Source organism: Carcharodon carcharias, chromosome 7 (genome assembly GCF_017639515.1).
Source record: "Carcharodon carcharias isolate sCarCar2 chromosome 7, sCarCar2.pri, whole genome shotgun sequence".
NCBI classification, from domain to species: Eukaryota; Metazoa; Chordata; class Chondrichthyes; order Lamniformes; family Lamnidae; genus Carcharodon; species Carcharodon carcharias.
The window spans coordinates 186454604-186480505 of record NC_054473.1 but is presented as its reverse complement, the minus strand read 5'-3'; the positions used below and the strand labels follow the sequence as shown (position 1 = coordinate 186480505).

General features: G+C 42.3%; 1 protein-coding gene across 1 annotated transcript in view; it reads left to right on the top strand.

The window, feature by feature from the left end:
- The window catches only part of terb1 (telomere repeat binding bouquet formation protein 1), a 185847-nt gene that overhangs the window by 82257 nt on the left and 77688 nt on the right, over positions 1-25902 (top strand). The window contains exons 15-16 of the mRNA XM_041191710.1: positions 3623-3724; positions 6944-7108. Coding sequence (XP_041047644.1) covers positions 3623-3724; positions 6944-7108 — 267 coding nt within the window. The remainder of the gene's footprint in view (positions 1-3622; positions 3725-6943; positions 7109-25902) is intronic.

Here is a 25902-nt window from a genome sequence, read left to right as displayed (position 1 = left end):
AATAAGTATATTCCTACTATAAAGAAAAATTTTAAGGGGAGGACCCACCATCCATGGTTAACTAAAGAAGTTAAGGAAAACATCAAACTTAAGGGAAAAGCATATAACTGTACAAAGGTGATTGGCAGGTCAGATGATTGGTCAGAATATAAAGAATGGCAGAGAATGACTAAAAGGTTAATCAGAAAGATGAAATTAGAGTATGAGAGGAAGCTAGCTAGAAATGTAAAAGCAGATAGCAAGAGTTTCTACAGGTATTTACAAAGGAAAAGAGTAAGTAAACTGAGTGTCAATTCTCTAGAAAGTGAAGATGGGGAGTTAATAGTAAATAATAAGGAGATGGCGGATGAAATGAACAAATATTTTGCTTCTGTCATCACTGTAGAGGATAGAAAAACATTTCAGTCATAGCTGTAAATTAGGAGGTGGAAGGGAGAAAGGAACTTGGTGAAATTACAATCACTACGGAAGTGGTACTGAGCAAACTGATGGAGCTGCGGGCTGACAAGTCTCTGGGTCCTGATGGACTTCATCCTAGGGTCTTAAAAAAAGGTGGCTAATGACGAAGTAGATGAGTTGGCATTTTTTTTCCAAAATTTGCTAGATTCTGGAAAGGTTCCATCAGACTGGAAACTGGCAAATATAACCCCTCTGTTCAAGAGGGGAGGGAGGCAGAAAACAGGAAACTATAGAATAGTTAGCTTGACATCTGTCATGGAGAAAGTATTATAATCAATCATTAAGGAGTTTATAGCTGGGCACTTGGAAAAACTCAAGGTAATCGGGAAGAGTCAGCATGGTTTTGTGAAAGGGAAATCATGTTTAACCAATTTATTGGAGCTCTTTGGAAGAGTGACATGCGCTGTGGATAAAGGGGTGGGTGTGCTATATTTAGATTTCCAGAAGGCATTTGATAAAGTGCCACATTAAAGGTTAGATGTACTGTACTTGGATTTTCAGAAGCATTTAATAAGGAAACACATCAAAGGTTATTGTGGAAAATAAAAACTCATGGTGTAAGGGGTAATATATTAGCTTGGATAAAATAAAAGCAAAAAACTGCAGATGCTGGAAATCCAAAACAAAAATAAAAATACCTGGAAAAACTCAGCAGGTCCAACAGCATCTGCGGAGAGGAACACAGTTAATGTTTCGAGTTCATATGACTCTTCAACAGAACTAAGGAAAAATAGAAGAGGTGAAATATAAGCTGGTTTAAGGGGGGGTACAGGTAGAGCTGGATACAGAGCCAGTGATAGCTGGAGAAAGCCAAAAGATGTCATAGACAAAAGGACAAAGAGGTGCTGAAGATAGTGATATTACCTAAGGAATGTGCTAATAGGTGACATTAAGGGTAGAAAGCAGGACGAGCAAAGTACAGATAGCCCTAGTGGGGGCTGGGTGGGGGGAAAGGATCGAAATAGGCTAAAAGGTAGAGATAAAGCAATGGATGAAAATACATTTAAAAATAATGGAAATAGGTGGGAAAAGAAAAATCTATATAAACTATTAGAAAAAAGGGGGATCGGAAAGGGAGTGGGAATGGAGGAGGGAGTTCATGATCTAAAATTGTTGAACTCAATATTCAATCCGGAAGGCTGTAAAGTGCCTAGTCGGAAGATAAGATAGAAGATTGGTTGCCTGACAGGAAACAGAGAGCAGGATTTTGCCCTTGGTGGTGGTGCTCGGCAGGGACGGTCGGGAAGCCAACCACCACCTGTGATTGGCTCCGCACCGCAATTTTACACGGGCAGGCCAATTAAGGCCCACCCTGCGTGGATTGTGAGCTCCCAGCGGGCAGGAAGAGGAGGGAGAGCCTGCTCTGGCGCGCAGTTCGCGTATACGCGTGAAAGAACGCTGCAATCTCCCTGAGGCCCAGAGCTGCCGGAAGGAGATTGAAGTGCTTTTTAAAAAAATTAATAAAGACAGTAAAAATTTAATTTAAAAATCCCATGTTTTTAATTCCAAAATAAAGTTTTTATTTAATTTGTATTAGCTTTAGGAAACCTCATTCCGCTCGTGGATGAGATTTCCTAAAAACATAAAGGCCGCTTGGCCTTTTCACCTGCCTGCCAACCATTAGGTTGGATGGGCAACATAAATTTCAAGTTAATGAGGTTGTTAATGGCCTTAATAGGCCTTTTAATTATTGGCGGGTGCACAGCCAACTCCGGCGCGTGCCTGCCAAATGAAACATCGCAAGACTGCACAATGACATTGGCAAGCACGCCCAAAGTCATTGCGCGTAATTTCACGCTTGGGCATGTTGGGTGCGCGCCTGCATGCCCAGTGTAATATTCTGCCCAGAGAGTATGTAAAAATGGGTCTTTTTCTAATTGGCAGGATATGACGAATGGAATCCCGCATGTGTCTGTGCTGGGGGCCTCAACTTTTTACAATTTATATCAATGACTTAGATGAGGGGAGTGAAACCATGGTAGCTAAATTTGTAGATGACACAAAGATAGGTAGGAACGTATGTTGTGAAGAGGACATAAGAAGGTTGCTGACAGATATAGATAGATTGAGTGAGTAGGCAAAAATCTGACAGCTGGAGTATAATGTAGGGAAATGTGAAGTTGTTCATTTTGGCAGGAAGAATATAAAAGCGGAGTATTACTTAAACGGAGAACGACTGCAGAATTCCAAGGTGCACAGTGTTCTAGGTGTTCTGGTGCATGTCACAAAAAGTTAGTATGTAGATACAGCAAGTAATTAAGAAATTCCTCATAAGAGGAATTGATCATAAAAGTAAGGATGTTATGCTTCAGTTTTACAGGGCATTGGTGAGACCACATCTCGAATACTGTGTGCAGTTTTGGTCCCCTTATTTAAGAGAGGATGTTAATGCATTGGACGCGGTTCAGAGGAGGTTTACTAGGCTTGTTTCCACTGGAATTTAGAAGAGTGAGGGGTAGCTTGATTGAAGTATATAAGATCCTGTGTGGTCTTGACAAGGTGGACACGGAAAGGAGTTTCCTCCTGTGGGTGAGTGCAGAACTAGGGGGCACTGTTTTAAAACTAGCGGGCACCCTTTTAGGACTGAGATGAGGAGAAACTTTTTCTCTTCGAGGGTTGTGCGATTTTGGAATTCTCCGCCTCAGAAGACGGTGGAAGTGTGGTCATTGAGTATATTTAAGGCGGAGGTAGATAGATTCGTATTAGGCAAGATAATCAAAGGTTATCGGGGATAGATGGGAATGTGGAATTCAAAGCACAGACAGATCTGCCATAATCTTATTGAATGGCAGAACTGGCTCGAGGGGTCAATTGGCCTACTTCTTCTCCTGTTTCGTATGTTTGTATGATTCAGTTTGGTCTGTATGGTTTATCTACTTATTAGTTTAACCAGCTAAGCTTTTGATTTCCTAACCTCAGGCAGTACCACTGGGTTGAGGGTGGAGATGATTCTTCATCCAGAGGAAGGAAAGGAAAATGTTTAAAGGAAATACTTATGCTCCTGCTAGCCCCCTGGTACAGAGTTATATTGACAGAGAACCTAGCAATAGGTTGTGAATCCTATCAGTCAGGCAGGACTTAAAAAAGAAAATATCACTTTTATAATGAAGAATAGACTATTTAAGTAATTGTTTTCAATACTTTATTGTCTTCCTATTTATAGATCCACTGATTCTGTGTTCCGATCTAATTGATAATGAAATCACTAGTACTCTTACCAGTCCTGCAACTTCACTTAACGCGGGCCAAGATTTCCGGTGTTCAGGTATGTACTTACTGTTAAATTTTACTTCTACCCACCTTGATATGTGCCATGACTTAAATTATTGCAACATATTTCTTGGGCCCTTATTCCCATTTACTTTATAATCTAGTTAATGGAAAATGAGTTATCTGATAGGACAGTTTGGATTTCCCTGTCCACTGAGGAATATTGAGGTCAATTTTCCTTAGCATCTGGGAAATGCCTGTACCTCAGATGCAAAGGTCAGGGCAAAGACTGCAGTGATCCACGATCTTGGGATCCCCCACTATCCCACCCCTCTCATTATCATATTTAACCAATTTATTGGAGTTCTTTGAAGAACCATAAAGGGATATAAATGGGTTGAGTAAGTGGACAAAGATCTGGCAAATGGAGTATAATGTGGGAAAATGTGAAATTACCCATTTTGGCAGGAATATTACAAAGGAAGCATATTAACTAAATGGTGAGAGATTGCAGAACTCTGAGATGCGGAGGGATCTGGATAGCCTAGTGCATGAATCTCAAAAAGTTAGTATGCAGGTACAGCAAGTAATTAGGAAAGCTAATAGAATGTGATTGTTTATCGCAAGGGGAATTGAATACAGCAGTAGGGAGGTTATGCTCGAGTCACACAAGGCATTGGTGAGACCACATCTGGAGTATTGTGTACAGTATTGGCCTCCTTAATTAAGGAAGGGTGTAAATGCATTGGAAGCAGTTCAGAGAAGGTTTACTAGGCTAATATCTGGAATGGGAGGGTTGTCTTATGAGGAAAGGTTGGACAGACTAAGCTTGTATCGGCTGGAGTTTAGGAGAGTAAGAAGCGACTTTATTGAAACGTAAGATCCTGAGGGGTCTTAACAGGCTGGATGTTGAGAGGATGTTTCCTTTTGTGGGAGAATCTAAAACTAGGGGTCACTGTTAAAAATAAGGGGTTGCCCATTTAAGACAGATGAGAATTTTTTTCTCCCACAAGGTCGTGGGTCTTTGGAACTCTTTCTCAAAAGGCAGTGGAAGCTGAGTCTGAATATTTTTAAGGCAGAGGTAGATAGATTCTTGATAAGCAAGAGGTTGAAAGGTTATTCTGGGTAGGCAAGAATGTGGAGTTGAGGTTACAATCAGATCAGTCATTACCTTTTTGAATGGCAAAGCAGGTTCGAGGGGCCGAGTGGCCTACTGCTGCTCCTAATTCATATGCATGTATTATGCAATTCTTGGTAGGCAGCTTATATTCATTATGGCACTGAGGGAGGTATTCAGCCAATCGAGTCCATGCCGTCTATTTCTGGAGCAATTCAGTCAATCCCATTCCCCTGCTTTATTGCCGTAGCCCTGTAAATTTACTTTCCCCAAGTGTCCATCCATTTTCCCTTTGAAATCATTGATTGTCTCTGCTTCCAGCACCTTCAGAGGCAGTGAGTTCCAGATAATTAACATTTTGTGTGTGAAACAAATTCCTCATCACATTCTCCCTGTATCTCTTACCCAAAACTTTAAATCTGTGTTCTCTAGTCATTTTATTATTAGTTAATGGGGACAGCTTTCTCTTGTCTACTTTATTTAAATTCAGTTACCAGGAGTGTCATTACACCCTTTCTTAAAAATTGTGACATTCGCCACATTACAATCCTGTCGCATCTCGCCCATAACCAGGAAGATTGAAAAATGATGGCAAGTTCTCCATCAACTTCCTGGGATGCAACCTATCCAAACCCGGTGGCATATCCAACTCTAGGCATCGCCAGCCTTTCCATTACATCCTGGGTATCAATTTTCACCCAACCCATTACCTCAAATCTCTGCTTATGCTGATATTTTTGTTAGCTTGTTTGAATCTGTTGCCACATTTATACATGCTCACATACTTTGAAGGTTACAGTTCTCCCATCCTAACCCCAGACTAATAGGCAATAGTTCCAATCTGAGAAGTTGCCTCCTTGTAGCCATAACAAAAAATATAGTGAATGCTGGAATTAAAAATAAGGCTCAGTTAGTTATACAGCACATAGCAAAAGCATATAGAACAACTCATCTCCAATGGCATTTCCAATTAAGTGTGCCCCCTTTACATCCGTTTGCAAACAGATTGAAAAATCTGCCCTGCCGCTTTCAACTTCTAGTATTTGCTGAGTTAGCCAATTATGGTAGGGATGACAATTTGGGTGCTGAAGTTAGCTTTAGCATCTCCAGGCTAAGGATGTAAAATCAGGTGGATTTTCAACTCCTTATTGCTATATAGTAAGCCCCTTTAGAAATGTGTGTGTGGGGGGGTACCTTTGGATAAAGACAGTATTAGGCACAGTTGCCATCTTTGAATAACCTGATCCTAATTTCTTGGGCGCACATAATAAAAAATAGCAATAATGACGAAGAGAAAATAAATAAAAAATAGCACTTGAGCTTGTGACTGTTAGCTACAGAACCATACTCTAGCACAAAGTTTGTGCATTCAAGATGTCAGGGAAGAAAATTGAAACCAATACTAAACATGCACAGCAGTTTGGTTTACTTAAAAAAGAGTAAAGAATGATATGTTAAAATTCTAGTAAAGCCCTTCGGCGGTATAATTCATCAGCAATCATTCTTTGCCCATGTGTGACATTTTTTTCCCATTCCCTCTCAAAGACAACGGAGTATGGTACAGCAGGCATCTAGCACACTGGCATCTTACCTAAGTGACAATTCTTCATGAATAAAGTCCATTCTTCTCTTTAGCCAAAATTCACATGTGCACACACACATACACATATTCTAACAGGGATCACTGTTGACGACAGGAACCCTGCCTGACTTAGACCCACTCCAACCCGTGGGACCTGAATTTAATCCATTCAAAACCCACCCACTGGCATGGAGCTAAAATTGGGCCGCAATGACTCTGAGGCCAAAGTTAGCATTCCTCCAATCCAGCTGGCATTCCTGCTAGTGTCAGCTAACTGAACACAGAGTGGGAAACAAATTTGTATCTTTTGATCTGTCTGATGAATTGATTCTGATTTTACCAATAGAACTGTCAGGGGAGCTGGGGCACAATCATTTCAGTTTTCAGTGACCTAAGTCCAATAGATAAAATTTTCTAAACTCTATTAGTAAAATAAGTCTGATGCAGACATTACTCATAGACGTTTACAGCACAGAAGGAGGCCATTCGGCCCATCGTGTCCATGCCAGTCAACAAAGACCTGACTACTATTACCTTGAAGAAAACTCTCATTTATCTTGTTTAATCTTTAATAGGTTGTTCAACTATATCAACCTCCCTGAATAGCAGAAATTTCTGCAAAATTCTTCAGTTGTGCCCCAACAAATGTGATCGACACAAAGTGATTCAAGAATGTGAGGATAGATACAAGAAGGAGCTAAAGAAGTTATTAACCTGTTACAGTACTATGAATGATAAAAGTAAGCAATCAGTTCATCATCCTTAAGAATGGCTATAGGTTATATTCATACAAATAGTTGGACACACAAACCTCCACATTGAGTTCTGGGAGAGCAATGCATGCAACATATTGCCAGGGAGAAACCTGGAGAGAAGTTGCTCTCTTTCAGGTTGCAAACTAGCATTGGAGCCTGCACAAATTTTACAATAACAGCAGTAAAAATTTAAAGTTCTGATCTCTGTTACAAATACATGTTAGGTGCTTTTTAAGTCACCGGCTTATTTAATTTGATTCTTTGCTAATAATACAGATAGACCAGGGTTCAGTGTTCATTGTTATCCAGTGACCTCTAATGGAAATTGCACATGCAGAATTGAGATGATGACTCAATATTGCTCTGCCACAGCCATGACCTGAGAAGGATTGCTTCTGTTCCCAAAACAATCAACTAGGAGCACTGACTTAACAGCTTCAAGTAATTATAGAAGAGGACTAATCCACTGAGGTAGAACCTTTGGAGGCATGGGACGCTGTGACTACAGTGCACATGTTCCAATGACTTACTCCATGGTTTTTTTCCCAATCTTGCCCAAGTTATTTATTTAATTTTTTGGGGCCATACATTATTCCCAGCCAAAGTAGTATCACAGAATGGTTTCAGAACAGAAGGAGGCCTTTCAGCTCATCACGTCTGTGTTAGAGCAGTCGAAGGAGGCATACTGAGTTGTTGCAGTGCATCTTGTAAATGGTACAGACTGCTGCCATTGTGCTTCGGTGGTGGAGGGAGTGAATGTTGAAGGTGGTGGATGGGGTGCCAGTCAAGCGGGCTGCTTTGTCCTGAATGGTGTTGAGCTTCTTGAGTGTTGTTGGAGATGCACGCATCCAGGTACATAGAGAGTATTCCATCACACTCCCAACTTGAGCCTTGTAGATGGTGGACAAGCTTTTGGGGAGTCAGGTGGTGAGTTACTCACTGCAGAATTCCAAGCCTTTGACTCACTTTTATAGCCACAGTTTTTAAATGGCTGATCCAGTCCAGTTTCTGGTCAATGGCAACCCCCAGGATGTTGAAAGTAGGGGATTCAGTAATGATAATGTCAAGGGGAAATTGTTGGATTCTCTCTTGTTGGAGATGGCACTTGTGTGGTGTGAATGTTATTTGCCAATTATTAGCTCAAGCTTGAATGTTGTCCAGGTCTTGCTGCAACCAAATGGTCGTGAATGGATGGGGCTGAGGAAGTCAGCAGTAGGAAAGTATTCCCTCCAGCCTGGACACTGTATACCAAGAGGACCCTAGACCTCAGTTCCTGACCAATGGTAACCCCCCCCAAGATGTTGATATTGGGGGATTCAGCGGTGGTAATGTCTTGAATGTCATGGGGAGATGGTTGGATTCTCTCTTGTTGAAGATGATCATTGCCTGGCACTTGTATGGCATGAGTGCCACTTGCCATTTACCAGCCCAAGGCTGAATGTTGTCCAGGCCTTGCTGTGTATGGACAAGGACTGCTTCAGTATCTGAGAAGTCGTGATTGGCGCTGAACATTGAGCAATCATCAGCGAACATTCCCACTTCTGACCTCATGATGGAGGGAAGATCATTGATGAAGCAGCTGAAGATGCTTGGGCCTAGGACACTACCCTGAGGAACTTCTGCAGTGATATCCTGGAACTGAGATGATTGACCCCCAGCAACCACAACCATCTTCCTTTATGCTGGGTATGACTCCAACCACTGGAGAGTTTTCCCCCTGACTCCCATTGACTCCAGTTTTGCTAGGGCTCCTTGATGCCAAACCATGTCAAATGCTGCCTTGATATCAAGGGCAGAAGCTCTCATCTCACCTCAGGAGTTCACTCTTTTGTCCATGTTTGGACCAAGGCTATAATGAGGTCAGCAGCTAAATTACCCTGGTGGAACGCAAACTGAACGTCAGTGAGCAGGTTATTTCCGAGTAACTTGATAGCACTGTCAATGACCCTTCCAACATTTTGCTGATGCTCAAGAGTAGATTGATGGGGCAGTAATTGGCTGTGTTGGATTCCTCCTGATTTTCTCAGGATATACCTGAGCATTGTTAGGTAGATGCCACTGTTGTAGCAATACTGGAACAGCTTGGTTAGGGGTGCAGCCTATTCTGGAGCACAAGTCATCAGTACTATTGCCAGAATGTTGTCAGGACCCGTAGCCTTTGCAGTATCCAGTGCCTTCAACTGTTTCTTGATATCATCTGGAGTGAATCGAATTGGTTGAAGACTGGCGTCTGTGATGCTGGGGACCTCAGGAGGAGGCCAAGATGGATCACTTGTTCAGCACTCCTGGCTGAAGATTGTAGCAAAGGCTTCAGCCTTATCTTTTGCACTGATATGTTGAATGCCCCCATCATTGAAGGTGGGGATATTTCTGGAGCCTCCTCCTCCAGTTAGTTGTTTAATTGTCCACCACCATTCACAACTGGATGTGGCAGAACTTCAGAGCTTAGATCTGATCTATTGGTTATGGAATCGCTTAGCTCTGTTTATTGCATGCCATTTACGCTGTTGGCATGCAAGTAGTCCTGTGTTGCACCTTCACCAGGTTGACATCTCATGCCCTCCTGCACTCTTCATTGAACCAAGGTTGATCCACCGGCTTGATGGTAATGGTAAAGTGGGGATTATGCCAGGCCATGAGGTTACGGATTGTAGTTGTGTACAATTCTGCTGTTGCTGATGGCCCTCATGGATGCCCAGTTTTGAGTTGGTGCCTCATGGTTGCTTTATTTTGTTCTTGATCCTTTCAGTTTTTTCCCTATCTACTCTGTCCAGACCTCATGATTTTGTATAACTCTATCAAATCTTCACTCAACCCACTCTGTTAATTGCTATCTCAACCTGTCCTGCCACCTTTAAAGATTTATGCACATAGATACCCAGGTCCCTCCCCCTTTACTCATGTACTCCCTTTAGAATTGTTTCCTTTATTTTATATTTCCTCTTTGCGTTCTTCCTACGAAAATGAATCACCTCACACTTCTCTGCATTAAATTCCATCTGCCACTTGCCTGCCTATTCCACCAATCTGTCTGTGTCCTTTTGAAGTTCTACACTATCCTCCTCACTGTTCATATTGCTTCCAAGTTTCATATCATCTGTAATTTTCGAAATTGCGCCCTGTATGCCAAGGATTAACATATATGAGGGAGAGCAGGAGTCCTAAAATTGACCCCTGGGGAATTCCACTACAAGCACTCATTAGTCACTATTCTCTTTCCTGTCACTCAGCTAATTAGATATCCGTGTCGCTACTGTCCCTTTTATTCCATGAGTTATAACTTTGCTTGGAAGTCTGATGTGCGGCATTTTATCAAATGCCTTTTTGAAGTCCATGCAGAGCACATCAGCAAAATTACCCTAGAGTCATAGAGGTCTAGAGCACAGAAAAGGGCCCTTCAGCCTATCGAGTCTGCGCTGGTCAAACAAGTACCTAACTATTCTAATCCCATTTTCCAGCAGTAGGCCCATAGCCTTGTATGCCATTGCATCGCAAATGCACATCCAAATACTTCTTAAATGTTATGAGGGCTTCTCCCGCTACCACCCTTTCAGGCAGTGAATTCCAGATGCCCACCACCATCATCGTATATTCCCTTGCCTTATCGGGATTAAATTCCATTTGCCACTGATCAGCCCATCTGACCAGCTCGCCTATATCCTCCTGTAAACTAAGGCTACCCTCTTCACTATTTACCACCCCACCAATTTTTGTGTTATCCGCGAACTTACAGATGAACCCTCCTACATTAAAGTCTAACTCGTTTATGTACACCACAAACAGCAAGGGACTCAACACTGATCCCTGTGGAACCCCAGTGGACACAGGCATCCAGTCATAAAAACACCCCTCGACCATCACCCTCTGCTTCCTGCCACTCAGCCAATTCTGGATCCAATTTGCCAAATTGCCTTGGATCCCATGGGCTCTTATCTTGGTTATCAGTCTCCCATGCGGGACCTTATCAAAAGCCTTGCTGAAGTCCATGTGGACTACTTCAAATGTATTGCCCTCATCTACAAACCTGGTCACCTCTTTGAAAAATTCAATCAAATTGGTCAGATATGACCGCCCCATAACAAAACCATGCTGACTGTCCTTGATTAATTCCTGCCTCTCCAAGTGTAGATTAATTCTGTCCCTCAGAATTGCTTCCAATAGTTTCCCCACCACTGAGGTTAGACTGACTGGCCTGTAGTTCCCTGGTTTATCCCTTACTTCTTGAATAAAGGTACCATATTGGCTGCCCTCCAGTCCTCTGGCACCTCTCCTATGGCCAGAGAGGTATTGAAAATTATTGCCGGCGCCCCTGCTATTTCCTCCCTTGCCTCACTAAACAGCCGGGGTTATATTTCATCTGGGCCTGGAGATTTATCTACTTTTTAGCCTGCCAGACCATTTAGAACTTCCTCCCTTTCTATGCCAATTTCTTTAATTATATCACAGTCCTTCTGCCTAATTTCCATAGCCATGTCATCCCTCTCACTTGTGAACGCCTACACAAAGTATCCATTTAGAACTCTACCTACGCCTTTCAGCTCCACACACATTACTACTATGGTCTTAATGGGCCCTACTCTTTCCCTAGTTATCCTCTTACTCTTTATGTACTTGTAAAATAAATTTGGATTTTCCTTTATTTTACCTACCAATCTATTTTCATGCCCACTTTTTGCTCTCCTAATTTCTTTTTTAAGTTCCCCTCTACGCATCCTATACTCCTGTAGGGCTTCCGCTGTTTTGAACCCCCTGTATCTGCCATAAGCCTCCCTTTTTCTCTTTATCCAATCCTGTATATCACTCGACATCCAGGTTTCCCTGGATTTGTTGGTCCCACCCTTTATCTTTACTGGAATATGTTGGCCCTATACTCTCCCTATTTCCTTCTTGAATGAGTCCCACTGCTCTGACACAGATTTATCTAAAAGTAACTGCTCCCAGTCCATTCTGGCCAAATCGTATCTGATCTTATTAAAATCGTCCTTCACCCAATTTAGAACTCTGATTCCTGGCCCATTCTTGTACTTTTCCATAACAACCTTGAATGTAACGGAGTTATGATCACTATCTGCATAATGCTCCCCCACTGATACCTCTACCACTTGCCTGGCTTCATTCCCTATAATTAAGTCCAGGACCGCCCCCTTTATTGTTGGACTTTCTACATACTGGCTTAAAAAGCTCTCCTGGATGCATTTTAAGAATTCTACTCCCTCTAAACCTATCACACTATGACTAACCCAGTTAATGTTGGGGAAGTTGAAACCCCCCACTATTACTACGCTATTATTTTTACACTTCTCTGAAATTTGCTGACATATCTGCTCTTCTATTTCTCTCTGACTGTTTGGGGGCCTATAGTACACTCCCAGCAATGTGATTGCTCCTTTTTTGTTTTTAAGTTCTACCCATATAGCTTCATTTGAGGAGCCATCTATGATGTCATCCCTCCCTACTGCTGTAATTGATTCCTTGATCAATATTGCGATACCCCCTCCTCTTTTACCTCCTTCCCTGTTTCGCCTGCAGACCCTATATCCTGGAATATTGAGCTGCCAATCCTGCCCCTCTCTCAACCAAGTCTCTGTGACAGCAATGACATCATACTTCCATATGTTAAATTGTGCCCTCAACTCATCTGCCTTATTTGTCAGATTCCTTGCATTAAAATAAATACCATCCAACCTTGCCAAACTCATTTGTGCCTTAACTGGTCTATAAGTTCTATGCCTTCCAGGCTCACTTGCTCTCTCTTCTAATTTTGGCTGTGCCTCTCCCCCTGCTGAACCTCATCTCAGGATCCCATCCCCCTGCCAAATTAGCTTAAACCCTCCTCAACAGCACTAGCAAACCTCCCTGCAAGGATGTTGGTCCCATCCCGGTTCAGATGCAACCCGTCCCTCTTGTACAGGTCCCATTGCCCCCAGAAACAATGTCCCAGAAATCTAAAGCCTACCCTCTGCACCATCTCTCCAGCCACGTATTCATCTGGGCTAACCTCTTATTTCTATGCTCACTGACGTGTGGCACCGGAAGTAATCCGAAACTCGGAGCTCAAGTAGCTGCAGCTGATGGCACTTACTGCACACGTGGTTGGTCAGAGCGCAAGGAGCGTCTGTGACTTCCTACGTGTTGTAGGCGGTACATAACACGGGACTGAGCTACCCCACCATGCCTCTAGTTGAAAAAATACCCCTTACTTTAAGTTAAACACAGTAAAAAAAAATGTTAAATTATTTATGTACTTTAAATAAAAACTAGAATTCTTACCTTTCCTTAGCTTAATCTATTTTAAACTGGAGAAAAACACTTACCCACTACTCACCAGTCAGCTCTCACCTTTGTGCTGACATCACTATTTGAAGCTTCCCCCCACTCGCACTGGTTCTGATCTCTCTGCCGCGCTCTCACGCTGTCTCGTGATGTCACCCTTGTTATTTTCAACAAGAACTGACTGCAGGACTCTTCCCAGACTGCTTCACCATGATACTGACTGCAGGACACTTCCCAGACTGCTTCACCATGATACTGACTGCAGGACACTTCCCAGACTGCTTCACCACGATACTGACTGCAGGACTCTTCCCAGACTGCTTCACCACGATACTGACTGCAGGACACTTCCCAGACTGCTTCACCATGATGCTGACTACAGGACACTCTTCCCAGACTGCTTCACCATGATGCTGACTGCAGGACACTCTTCCCAGACTGCTTCACCGCAATGCTGACAGCAGGACACTCTTCCCAGACTGCTTCATCAACCCTCTCTGTTATCTCATCAAAGACCTCCGACAAATTAGTTGAACATGATTTTCCCTCAAGAAACCCATGCTGGCTTTCCTTAATTAACCCCCTTTTGCCTAAGCTACTATTAATTTTGTCCCAAATTATCATTTCCAGAAGCTTCCACTGAGGTTAAACTGACTGACCTCTAGTTACTGGGCTTACCTTTGTACCCTTTTGAGCATGGGTGCAATATTTGCAAGTCTCCAGTCCTCTGGCACCATCCCTGAGTTTAAGGAAACTGGAAAATTAAGGCCAATGCCTCTGCAATTTCTACACTAACTCCCCTCAGTTTCCTTGGATGCATCTCATCTTATCCTGGGGCAGAATTTTGAGGCAGTCGGGTGGGCGGGTCCAGGAGTGGCCAGGAAATGGCCCACTCCCCGCGATCAGCCCCCAACCGCAATTTCACGCTGGCTGGCCAATTAACAGCCAGCCAGCCTGAAAGGCTTAGTGCTGCCGGGGTGGGGCGGGAAGGGAGCAAGCGCTGAAATCAGTGTGGGTGCAGAGGAGCGTGCAATGAAACCTCCCTGAAGGCAGAGAGCTGCCTTAAGGAACTGATGAATTTAAAACCATCAAATAAAGATTTTAAAATGTAGAAAAAAATGTCCACACATCGGACTCACTCACCTTAACATATAGATTGTAATATTTCTGTCCAAATATTTTATTTTAATTAATATCGGAAGCCTCATCCCATGCTTGGATGAGGTTTCCTCAAAAATCCAAAGGCCACCTGACCGATTCGCCCACCCACCAACCATAACATTGGATGAGCAGTGAAAAATCCAGGTTGATTAATACATTAATGACCTTAAAGGCCTCTTAATTGTCAGCGGGTGTGCTACCTACTCTTGCATGCGTCCAACCAAAATGTTGCACCAGGCGCTATTTTACATTCGGTCATGTCAGTCACGTGCTCACACACCGAGCAAAAAATCCTGCCCCTGGTGCCTTATCAACTTTTAAGTAAAGGCAGCCTATCCATTATCAGCTCCTTATCAATTTTAAACCCTTCAATTGTCTGAATTACCTCTTCTTTTGCTATGAGCTGCGCAGCATCTTCTTTGGTAAAGACAAATGCAAAGTACTGTTAGTTAATACCTCAGCAATCCCCCTGCCTCCATGCACAAATCTCCTTTTTGATCCCTGATCAGCGATGCTCCTCCTTTTACTACTTGTATGCCTATTGAAGACTTTAGGATTCCCTTCTCTGTTAGTTGCCAGTCTTTTTTCATATTCTCTTTGCTTTTCTTATTTGCTTTTTCACTTCCCCTCTGAACCTTCTATATTCAGCCTGGTACTCGGTTGTATTATCCACCTGTCATAAGCACACATTTCCTTCTTCACCTTAATCTCTTTCTCTTTCGTCATCCAGGGAGCTCTGGATTTGTTTGCCCTACCTTTCCCCTGCATGGGAATATACCTTGACTGTACCGGAACTATCTCCTCTTCAAAGCCAACCCATTGTTCAGTTACTATTTTTCCTGTCTACCTTTGGACCTGGGTCAAATAAATTGGAATATTTCTTACCAATGAATTTGGGTTTTCCCCATTTAATTATTCTTGTCCTTTTCCGTGGCCAATCTAAACTTTATGAGACAATGATCAGTGTCCCCTAAATGATCCCCAATAACAATTGATCCTTTGGCCCACCTCATTCCCAAGAGCCAGGTCTAGCAATGCCTTCTTTTTATTTGGACTGGCAACATACTCCTGTAGAAAATTTTCCTGAACACACGCTAGGAACTCTTGCCTGTCCCTGCCCTTTACACTATGACTACCTAAGTCTATATTCAGAGAATTAAAGTCCCCCATTATAACTGGTCTATAATTCTTGTACTTCTCTGTAATATCCTTGCAAGGTTCTCCCTCTACATCTTTCTCACTAGCTTATGGCCTAAAGACTACATTGAACCATGTAATTGCACCTTTTTTATTCATTAGCTCTAGCCAAATAGTAGAAGTTGGAATTCTGTCATGTCTCTGTTGTTTAATACCTGGACATATGAATGTCAACTTTTGAGGCAACTTCTTCTAATGTTTCTGCCTTTGCTATGAGGAAATCTCTGGTCTTTGCTCCATATTTTCCCCTTGGCAGAGAATATAATCTCTCCACTTGGGGAAATATGGATGTGAGCTACCATCGTACTTCAATGTGATGCTCCTTGCCCCAGTGCACGGTGCCATTATAGTAATTGTTTATGAAGAAAATCCTGCTCACTACGTTAATATTGAATTTCCAAGTTCACAAGATTCTGAGAAACAACAGAGATTTAACTTTCAGCAGCACTGTTAAATCCCACATTGTGAAGAAAGACAAACAAATGGATTGTCAGCACTTTCTTATGATAGACCAGAGGGAGAAATGGAGGGAATAGATTTTTAAAAACTGAATTTGTAAATCGCAGTAAAAAGGAGAGACCAGGCTAAAAGATAAACAGAAAGAAATATAGCTTAGTAAAGTGTAATACTTTTAGTAATAATTTATAATAATGATAATCAATAATTTAAATTAATTTTAATAGATTTAGTAAGGCATTTTACAGGGTTCAAAAAATTCTTCCTCGTGTCCCCCCGACACCTGTCATAAGCATACTTTTTCTTCTTTGTTTCCTTTATTGGACGAGATATTGAATACAAAAACAGGGATATAATGATGGAACTGTATAAAATGCTAGTTAGGCCACAGCTAGATTTTTGTGTATAGTTCTGATCACCACATTACAGAAGAGACATAATTGCTCTGGCGAGAGTACGGAAGAGATTTACAAGAATGTTGCCAGGGCTGGAAAATTGCAGCTGAGAAAAGATTGGATAGACTAAGGTTATTTTCTTTAGAACAGAGGAGGCTGAGGGGTGACCTAATTGAGGTGTACAAAATTATGAGGGGACTAGATAGGGTAGACGGGAATATTTCCCCTAGCTGAGGGATCAGTTACCGGGGGCATAGATTTAAGGTGATTGGTAGAAAGATTAGAGGGGACATGAGGAAAAACCTTTTCCCCCAGAGAGTGGTGGGCATCTGGAGCTCACTGTCTAAATTGGTGGTTGAGGCTGAGATGCTCAACTCATTTAACAGGTACCTGGATCTGCACCTGAAGTGCTGTAACCTTCAAGGTTATGGAGCGGGTGCTGGAAAGTGGGATTAAAAATGAGCAGAGGTTTTTTTTATTCTCTTTTAGCCGGCGCAGATACGGTAGTCTGAATGGCCTCTTTCTGTGCCGTAACTTTCCTATGGTACTAATGTAAAGAAAGACCCAGAAATAATGGAAACAGAGGTGAATAGCATAAAAAACTGCAAAAAATATAGAGTAAGTTGAAGTCAGATGGAGAAAGAAATCTGTACTGGAATCATCAGCAAAAGACCTCTTTGTAAACTGACTGAAGACCAGTTTGTTGAGATTATTAAAGCTGTCCACTTAATTGCTGTTGCAAGGCAAGTTGAGTTATACTAGTTTAATCACAATTATTATAAAACTTCCCAAAGGATGGAACTTTTTAAAACATTATGATTTCTGTACTAAAGTGGAAAGAATTGATAAAGGAACTTATTGCTCATTTTATTTAGCTAGATTAGAGAATTAAGGTCTGGAAATAAACAGCCAAGGAATTTGGTGCAACTTCCCATGCAGTATCACAGTATAAGTTCCAGAATCTTGTAAATTTAAAAAAGTTCTTTCATATTGTCACTAAACCTTTTCAAATTTTGCTTTAGAATATCAAATATGTACTTAAAATTGTTTCTGCTTGTAAAATTTTGCTTATTTTGAAAATTGCATACTCTTCAATACACAAAAGGGCTATTACACAAAGACATGGGACAGACAGACACAGAAGCTACTGTCTACTCTGATCCAGTTGGTTTGCCTGATGAAACATTTTGAGCCATTTTTCAGCATCTGGTAACCTCCTACAAACTATGATTTTTTGCCCCTTTAAAAAGTCAAGAAGTGTTTTATTTTTCCTTGTGTAACCAGCCAGCTTAGCCAATAAAAGCAGATCTGTCATTTTTTCTGACGTTCTACCAATGTAAAGCTTTACATGAAGCGACAGCCCAAAGCCAAAGCTCTTTACTGCTTGTGAAGTTTCAGCAATCTTGTGCTTTGATGCGATTACTTCTGCCCTATAAAACAGGAGTTATAATTAATAATAAAGAAGGAATATTTTTGTGAGCAGTTGTAATTTATTTAAAAAATGAATGCATTTGCAATGAAGAGCAGGATTATGTGCTGAAGCAGAATTAATATGCTCAGGAGTCATGCATTTGATTGTGACCCAGAAACCTGTCTTTCGGCAGATTACTTGGTAGATGACTAGGCTTCAAATAGTCAACTTTTAAAAAAATGAGAGTCTTGCAGATTGTAGCTGTGTATCAAAGCATCAATCGTGGGGCAGAAATTTTTGCTCTGAGGGTGGGCTCTCGCCCGACCTGCTCGAGTGTGAAATAACGCAGGTTGATGTTGGCCGAATGTGCCGACGACAACGTGCAGTCATGCGGTAGTTTGGTCGGCCGGCGCACGCCAGAGTCGGCAGCATGGCTGCCAACAGTTGAAAGGCCTATTTAAGGCCCTTAAGTAATCAATTAACGTAAATTTTTTGCTGCCCATCCAACCTAACGGTAGGCAGGCAGGCGAAAAGGCCAAGTGGCCTTTGCATTTTTTTTTGGAAACCTCATCCACGGGCAGGGTGAGGTTTCCAAAAGCAAATAAAAATAAAATAAAAACTAATTTTTCATTTATAACATGCCTCTGCTGAAGTTTCGTTACATTTTTATTTTAAATTTTTTTTTAATATCTCTTCATCTCCCTGAGGCAGGTCTGTGCTGCTGGGAGATTGTGCAGCGCTCACTTGCACACGTGTGCATAGTTTGCGCTCGGCCCACTTGCACTCCCCCCTTGCACAGGCAGTGCTCAGCGCTGCCACTTGCGTTTCTCGCTGGGTGGGACTTAATTGGCCTGCCAGCGTGAAATCGTGGTGCGGTGCCAATCGGGGCAGCTGTCAGCTTCCTGACCGCCCCCGTCAAGCTCACCCACCAAGGGCAAAATTCTGCCCCTTAATGTTGTATTAAAGAATTCTTACAAATAGAAATGTATTTGCAGGCATACTGGAGCAAGATCTAGCAGTATCAAAAGATTGGTTTGTCAAATAATGTAATACTATAATAAGTGGTTAATGCTGTCAGAGGCCCTCAATAAATATGGAAATAAGTATCCCTGGGTATGTAAGGTTACTGCAGCATTGCCTATGTTTTTTTCAGTTCCTTCACCTGCCTCTTTTTACCCGCTCCTCTCCTGAAGGTGCTTACTGATCCTAGGATATAGCTTCATAGGCTTTTGCTATCCTGATGTGTCACCCACAAATAGCAATTCCTCATTGAACTAACAATGGGCAGAATTCATTCGCCTTCAGCTGCAGTTCCCTGCTTCCAGCCTTGCCACCTGTCATGTCTGCTGAGGATCAAGAGAAGGATTCATACCAGCAAAACTATTTTTTTTTGTTTTTCTGGGTTGGTCCTGCCTTGTTTCTTTCTTTATCCTTTCATGTTGTATTCAGATGTTTTTTATGTAACCACTCACACCTCAACTGGGCACAACTTTCGTTTCTTTACTATATCCTTTGCCACTCACTTTGGCTGTTACATCATGAAACCTTTTGTTAATTAACCCCCTCCCCACCACCCTTCACCCTGTGAGGGAGCTTGCCTTCTGTTCTTCCTTCCCCCTCCACTGGCTTAAAACTTCTACATTCCTATCTTTCTTCAATTCTGCTCAAAGGTCACTCGACCTGAAACATTAACTTTACTTCTCCTCACAGATGCTGCCTGACCTGCTGAGTTTTTCCAGCATTTTTTGTTTAATTTCAGATTTCCAGTATCCGCAGCATTTTGCTTCTGTCTAAAGCTTGACACCTGAGGGTGTTACACTACTTGCCTGTTATTTACTGTCATAAAGGTAAGATAGCAGAATGTCAAGAGCACGGACCCTTGTTCTGCTATTAACGCATTCTACTATCTTACTTTCTCTCTAAACTAGCTAAATAAAGTGAGCAAAATGTCCCATTATCAATTCTTTCCTTATTTGGTCTTTAACACTATCATTAACACACCCTTTGTCCTACATACGAACATACGAATTAGGAGCAGCAGTAGGCCACTTGGCTCCTTGAGCCTGCTGTGCCATTCAATAAGATCCTTGCTGATCTGATTGTAACCTCAACCACATTCCTGACAACCCCAATAACTTTTCACCCCCTTGTTAATCAATAATCTATCTAGCTCTGCCTTAAAAATATTCAAAGAGTCTGCTTCCACTGCCTTTTGAGGAAGAGAGCTCCAAAGACTTATGACCCTCTGAGAGAAAAGACTTCTACTCATCTCTGTGTTAAATGAGCAACCCCTTATTTTTAAATAGTGACCCCTAATTCAAGATTCTCCTGCAAGAGGAAACACCCTCTGCACATTCATTCTGTCAAGACCCCTCAGGATCTTAAAGGTTTCAATCAAATTGCCTCTTACTCTTCCAAACTCCAGTGGATACAAGCCTAAGCTGTCCAACGTTTCCTCATAAAACAACCTGCCTATTCCTGGTATTAGTCTAGTAAGCCCTCTCTGAACTGCTTCTGATGCATTTACATCTTTCCTTAAATATGGAGACCAGCACTGTACGCTATATTCCAGATTGCATCTCACCTGTACAACTGAAGCATAAACTCCCTACTTTTGTAATCAATTCCCCGCACAAAAATGAAAACATTCTATTAGCTTTCTTAATTACTTGTTCTACCTGCATACTAGCCTTTTGTGATCCATGCACTGGGACACCCAGATTCTTCTTAATCTCAGAACTCTGCAACCTCTCACCATTTAGGTAATATGCTTCTTTTTTGTTCTTCCTGCCAAAATGGACAATGTCACATTTGCCAGATCTTTGGCCACTCACATAACCTATCTATGTCCTTTTGTTGTCTCCTTCTGTCCTCTTCACAACTTACTTTCCTACCCATCTTTGTGTCGTCAGCAAATTTAGCAACCTTTCCTTCGATCCCTTCATTCAAGTCATTTATATAAGTTGTAAAAAGTTGAGGCTCCAGCACTGATCCCTGTGGCACACTCCTCATCACACCCTGCCAACCAGAATAAGACCCATTTATGCCAACTCTCTGCTTCCTATTAGCTAGCCAATCTTCTATCTATGCCAATATGTTACCATGAGGTTTTATTTTCTGCAATAACCTTTAATGTGGCACTTTATCAAATGCCTTCTGGAAATCTAAGTATAGCACACCCATCCCTTTATCCACAGTGCAAGTGACTCCTTCAAAGCACTCCAATAAATTGCTTAAACATGATTTCCTTTTCACATAACCATGTAGACTCTTCCTGATTGCCTTGAATTTTTCTAAGTGCCCTCTTTTATAATAGATTCTAACATTTCTTTATGACAGATGTTAAGCTAACTAGCCTGTAGCTTCCTGTTTCTGGCTCCTTCCCTTTATTGAATAAAGGAGTTACATTTGCTATTTTCCAATCGAATGGAACCTTCCCCGAATCTAGGAAAATTAAAACAAATGCACCCACTATATCACTGGCCACTTTCAAGACCTTAGGGTGAAGTCCATCCGGACCTGAGGATTTGTCAGCCTGCAGCCCCAACAGTTTGGTCAATACCACTTCCCTGGTGATTGTAATTTTCCCGAGTTCCTCCCCCTCCTCCATTTCCTGATTTACAGCTATTTCCAGGATGTTACTTGTGTCCTCTATAGTGAAGACTGAAGCAAAATACCCGTTTAATTCATCTGCCATCTCCGCACTTTCCATTATCAATCCCTGTGTTGCATTTTCTATAGGACCATGCTCACTTTGTTAACTCTTTTCTTATTAAAATACCTGTAGAAACTTTCACTATCTAACTTAGCTAGCTTTCTTTCATACTCTAATTTTTCCCTCCTTATTAATCTTTTGTCATTCTTTGCTGTTCTTTATATTTTTTCCAATCTTCTGACCTGCCACCTATCTTTGCATAATAATATGCTTTTTCTTTAAGTTTGGTATTATTTTTAACTTTTTTAGTTAACCATGGATGGTGGGCCCTCCCCTTGGAATTTTTCTTTCTCATTGGAATAAATCTCTTCTGTGTATTCTGAAATACCCCTTTAAACATCTGCCACTGAACCTCTTTTGACCTACCCTTTAACCTCATTTGACAGTTCACTTCCACTTTCAGCCCTCATATTTGCCCTTATTTAAGTTTAAAATACTAGATGCGCTCGTCTCTCCCTCAAAATGATTGTAAAATTCAATCATGATTGCTGTTGCCTAGGGGTGCCTTCACCATGAGATTATCAAGTAATCCTATCTCGTTGCTCAATACCAGACCTAATATAGCCTGCTCTCTGGTTGGCTGCAGAACATGCTGTTCTGAGAAACTATCCCAAAAACATTCTATGAACTCCTCATCTGCACTATCTTTGCCCATCTGATTTTTCTAGTCTACATGTAAATTAAAATCCCCCATGATTATTGCTGTACCTTTCTGGTGACCTCCCATTATCTCTTATTTTATTTACTGGCCTACCGTGTAGTTACAATTAGGGGGCCCCACAAGTGACTTCTTGCCTTTGTCATTTCTCATCTCAACCCAAACCACTTCTACATCCTGGTTTCCTGAACCCAGGTCATCCTTCCCTAATGTGCTAACACCATCATTAATTAACAGGGCCACCCTTCCACCTTTTCGTAACTTCCTGTCCTGTATCCATGACATATTTGTCAAATTTCTCCTTAGCTCCCCACCTATCCATGACATTCTATTTTGTCCCACTTGCTCCACCCTCTCTTGAACAGTATAAAATCCATCACATTTCTACTTCTCTTTCGCTCTGAAGAAGAGTCTTACGGACTCAAAACATTAACCCTGTTTCTCCCCACAGATGCTGCCAGATCTGCATTTTCTCTTTATTATCTGGGATCCTCTTGGTGCCCAGTCTCCTGGCTGGAGGCACCACATTCCTACTGCTGACTTCCTTGGCCACATCCATCCATGACCATTTGGTTGCAGAGAGACCTGGAAAATATTCAGGCATGGGTTGATAAGTGGCAAGTAACATTCACGCCACATAATTGCCAGGCAATGAACATCTCCCACAAGAGAGAATCTAACCATCTCCCCGTGACATTCAGTGGCATTACTATTGCTGGATACCCCACTATGAACATCCTAGGGCTTACCATTGACCAGAAACTGAACTGGACCAGTCATATAAACACAACGGCTACAAGAGCAGGTCAGAGGCTGGGAATTCTATGGCACTTAGCTCACCTCCTGACTCCCCAAAGCCTGTCCACCATCTACAAGGTACAATTGAAGAGTGTGATGGAATACTCTCCATTTTCCTGCATGAGGGCAGCTCCAACAACACTCAAGGAGCTTGACACCAACAAGGACTAAGCAACCTGTTTATTAGTACCTTAAACAGTCACTCCCTCCACCACTGACGCACATTGGCAGCATTGTGTATTATTTAGAAGACCTGTAGCAACAATTCAACAAGGCTCCTTCAATAGCACCTTCAAAATCCGCGATCTCCACCACCAAAAAGGATAAGGGCAGCAGATGCATGGAAACACCAGCGCAAGGAGGTTTCCGTCCAAACCATACACCATCCTGATTGGGAACAATATTGCTGTTCCTTCACTGTCACTGGCTCAGTGTTCTGGAACTCCCTTCCCAACAGCACTGTGGGTGTACCTACACCACATGGACTAGAGCAGTTCAAGAAGACGGCTCACCATCACCTTCTCAAGAGCAATTACGGATGGGCAATAAATGCTGGCCTAGCCTGCGCCGATCACATCCCATGAAAGAATAACTTAAAAAAAAAGGTTATTCTCAGAGTGATAAATGGTCCCGGGTTTTTCAAGACTATCCCAGATTCGTGATGTTTGTCCCTTGTCCTGGGTTGCTTTGCTGCTGGGGTGGCCTTTGCCCTCTATTTTTGCCTTTTGGTTTTGTGCACATGAGCAACACGTACTTGCATGTATGCACTGCTCTCTCTTCCCAGTGGCATGTTTCTACAGTCTGTACACCCCTTGCTCGTATGGTCCCCTGTGCCATGGTGTCCCTTACCTTTTTCCCAGAGTGGTGGCCACCCTGATTGTCCTCTTCCTTCTGTCCTTGGGAGAGCTGACCTCACTGCCCCTTACCTCCCTCATCTGGTCCTCCAGGTAAAAGTGAGACACTGGAGGGCAGCCTTCTGCCCATTCCTGTTGTTGCTGCAGCCTGAAAAATCCAATTGCTGCTGAGCTTCTCTGAAACATGCTGTGGTCCATTTAATTAGGAATCCTTACTTGGACAGAATTGACGATACTGTGCGAGGAGTGCCGCTCCCCTTTAAGAGGCGCAGGCTAGCTGAAACACTTGCTAGCTGTGCATGCTTTGTTTAAATCCCCATTGAAACTATTGATTTTGTTTAAAAGTGATAAATTTCCCTGCGACTGATAGAAATAACTGAAGGACAGGATTTCATGTTTTAAGACTTTTATTGAAACCAACAAACCAAAATCAACATAGATCAAACACTACTTAACAGACAATTTAAAGAAAAGGTACTTTTGCATTTTAACTGATTTGAAATTTGCTGTACAACATTTCTGCCAGCTTGTATTGTATCAATACAAGTTAAATCGCCCGATCACATGGGCCTGCCTTCCAGGCAGAGTTGATATGATCACCAGCCTCTATTCAAGACTTTCTGTTTTACTTTAACTTAAAAGAGGCATTAAAAAATAGGGGAGAATTTTTACCTGCGATCGGCTGCACGCCGCCATTTTGCATGGGTGGGCCAATTAAGGCCCACCCAGCGTGATGTGCACCCGGAAGCGCACAGCGCTACCTGTGCAGGAGGAAGGAGAGTCGGGGCCTGCGCTGTTTCGCTCCCTGAGGCACAGAGCTGCCTCAGAGATTAAGTTCAGTTATAAAGAGTGTAAAGAAAAAAAAATTAAATTATTCAGACATGTCCCCTCATGTGACAGTGCCAAAAGAGCTGGGACATGTTTATGAATTTTCATGAAAAATTTTATTTAATTTATAAACACTTCTTGAAACCTCATCCTGCCCGTGGATGAGGTTTCATGAAAAATGCGAAAGCTGCCTGGGCTCTTCGCTGCCCGCCAACCCTTAAGGTTGAACAGGCAACCCTGACAATCACTTTAATTAGTTAATTAATGGCCTTAAGAGGCCTTTGACAGCTGACTCCGGTGCACACCTGCTGAACTGAAGATCAGAATGACGCACGTTGACATCGGGACACAGGTCCAACGTCACCGCGTATCATTTTAAGCGTCGACGTGCAGGACCCATCCCTGCACGCCGAACAGAAGATTCTGCCCATAACCTGCCTTGTAAAGTTTTGCATTCGTAACGCCTTGTTGAGTGTTCAGCCAGCCTGTAGCAGGCTTTGTGCTTGGCTGGACACTACGATCATGCAAGTGAGACAGCAGGAGTTATCATGCTGCTTACCTCAACAGAACTGGGCACAGGCAAATCATAAATAATGATTCCAGCTCCTGAAAACAGAAACAATCCAACTGTTAGCCCTCATTGTCTTGTAGTTTCCCGTATAAGATTTTTGAAAGTCATGCAGTAGCTCACATTTGCATTTCAGAAGGCAGTGCTATTCTCATTGTACATCAAAACCACTGATCTCAGCAAGATGAGTCATTCCTGAACCAGTGTAGATCACATGTTGTATAACTTAACCACTAGGGGGAGAATTTTTGGCTCGGCGAGTGGGGATGGGGATGGTAACCGACGTCACCACGCATCATTTAGATTTTCAGTTCAATAGGCGCATAGCCGAGTTGGCTGCACATCCGCCAAACTGTCAAAGGCCCATTAAGGCCATTAGAACAAAGAACAAAGAAAAGTACATCAAAGGAACAGGCCCTTTGGTCCTCCAAGCCTATGCCGATCATTATTGCCTGTCAAGCTAAA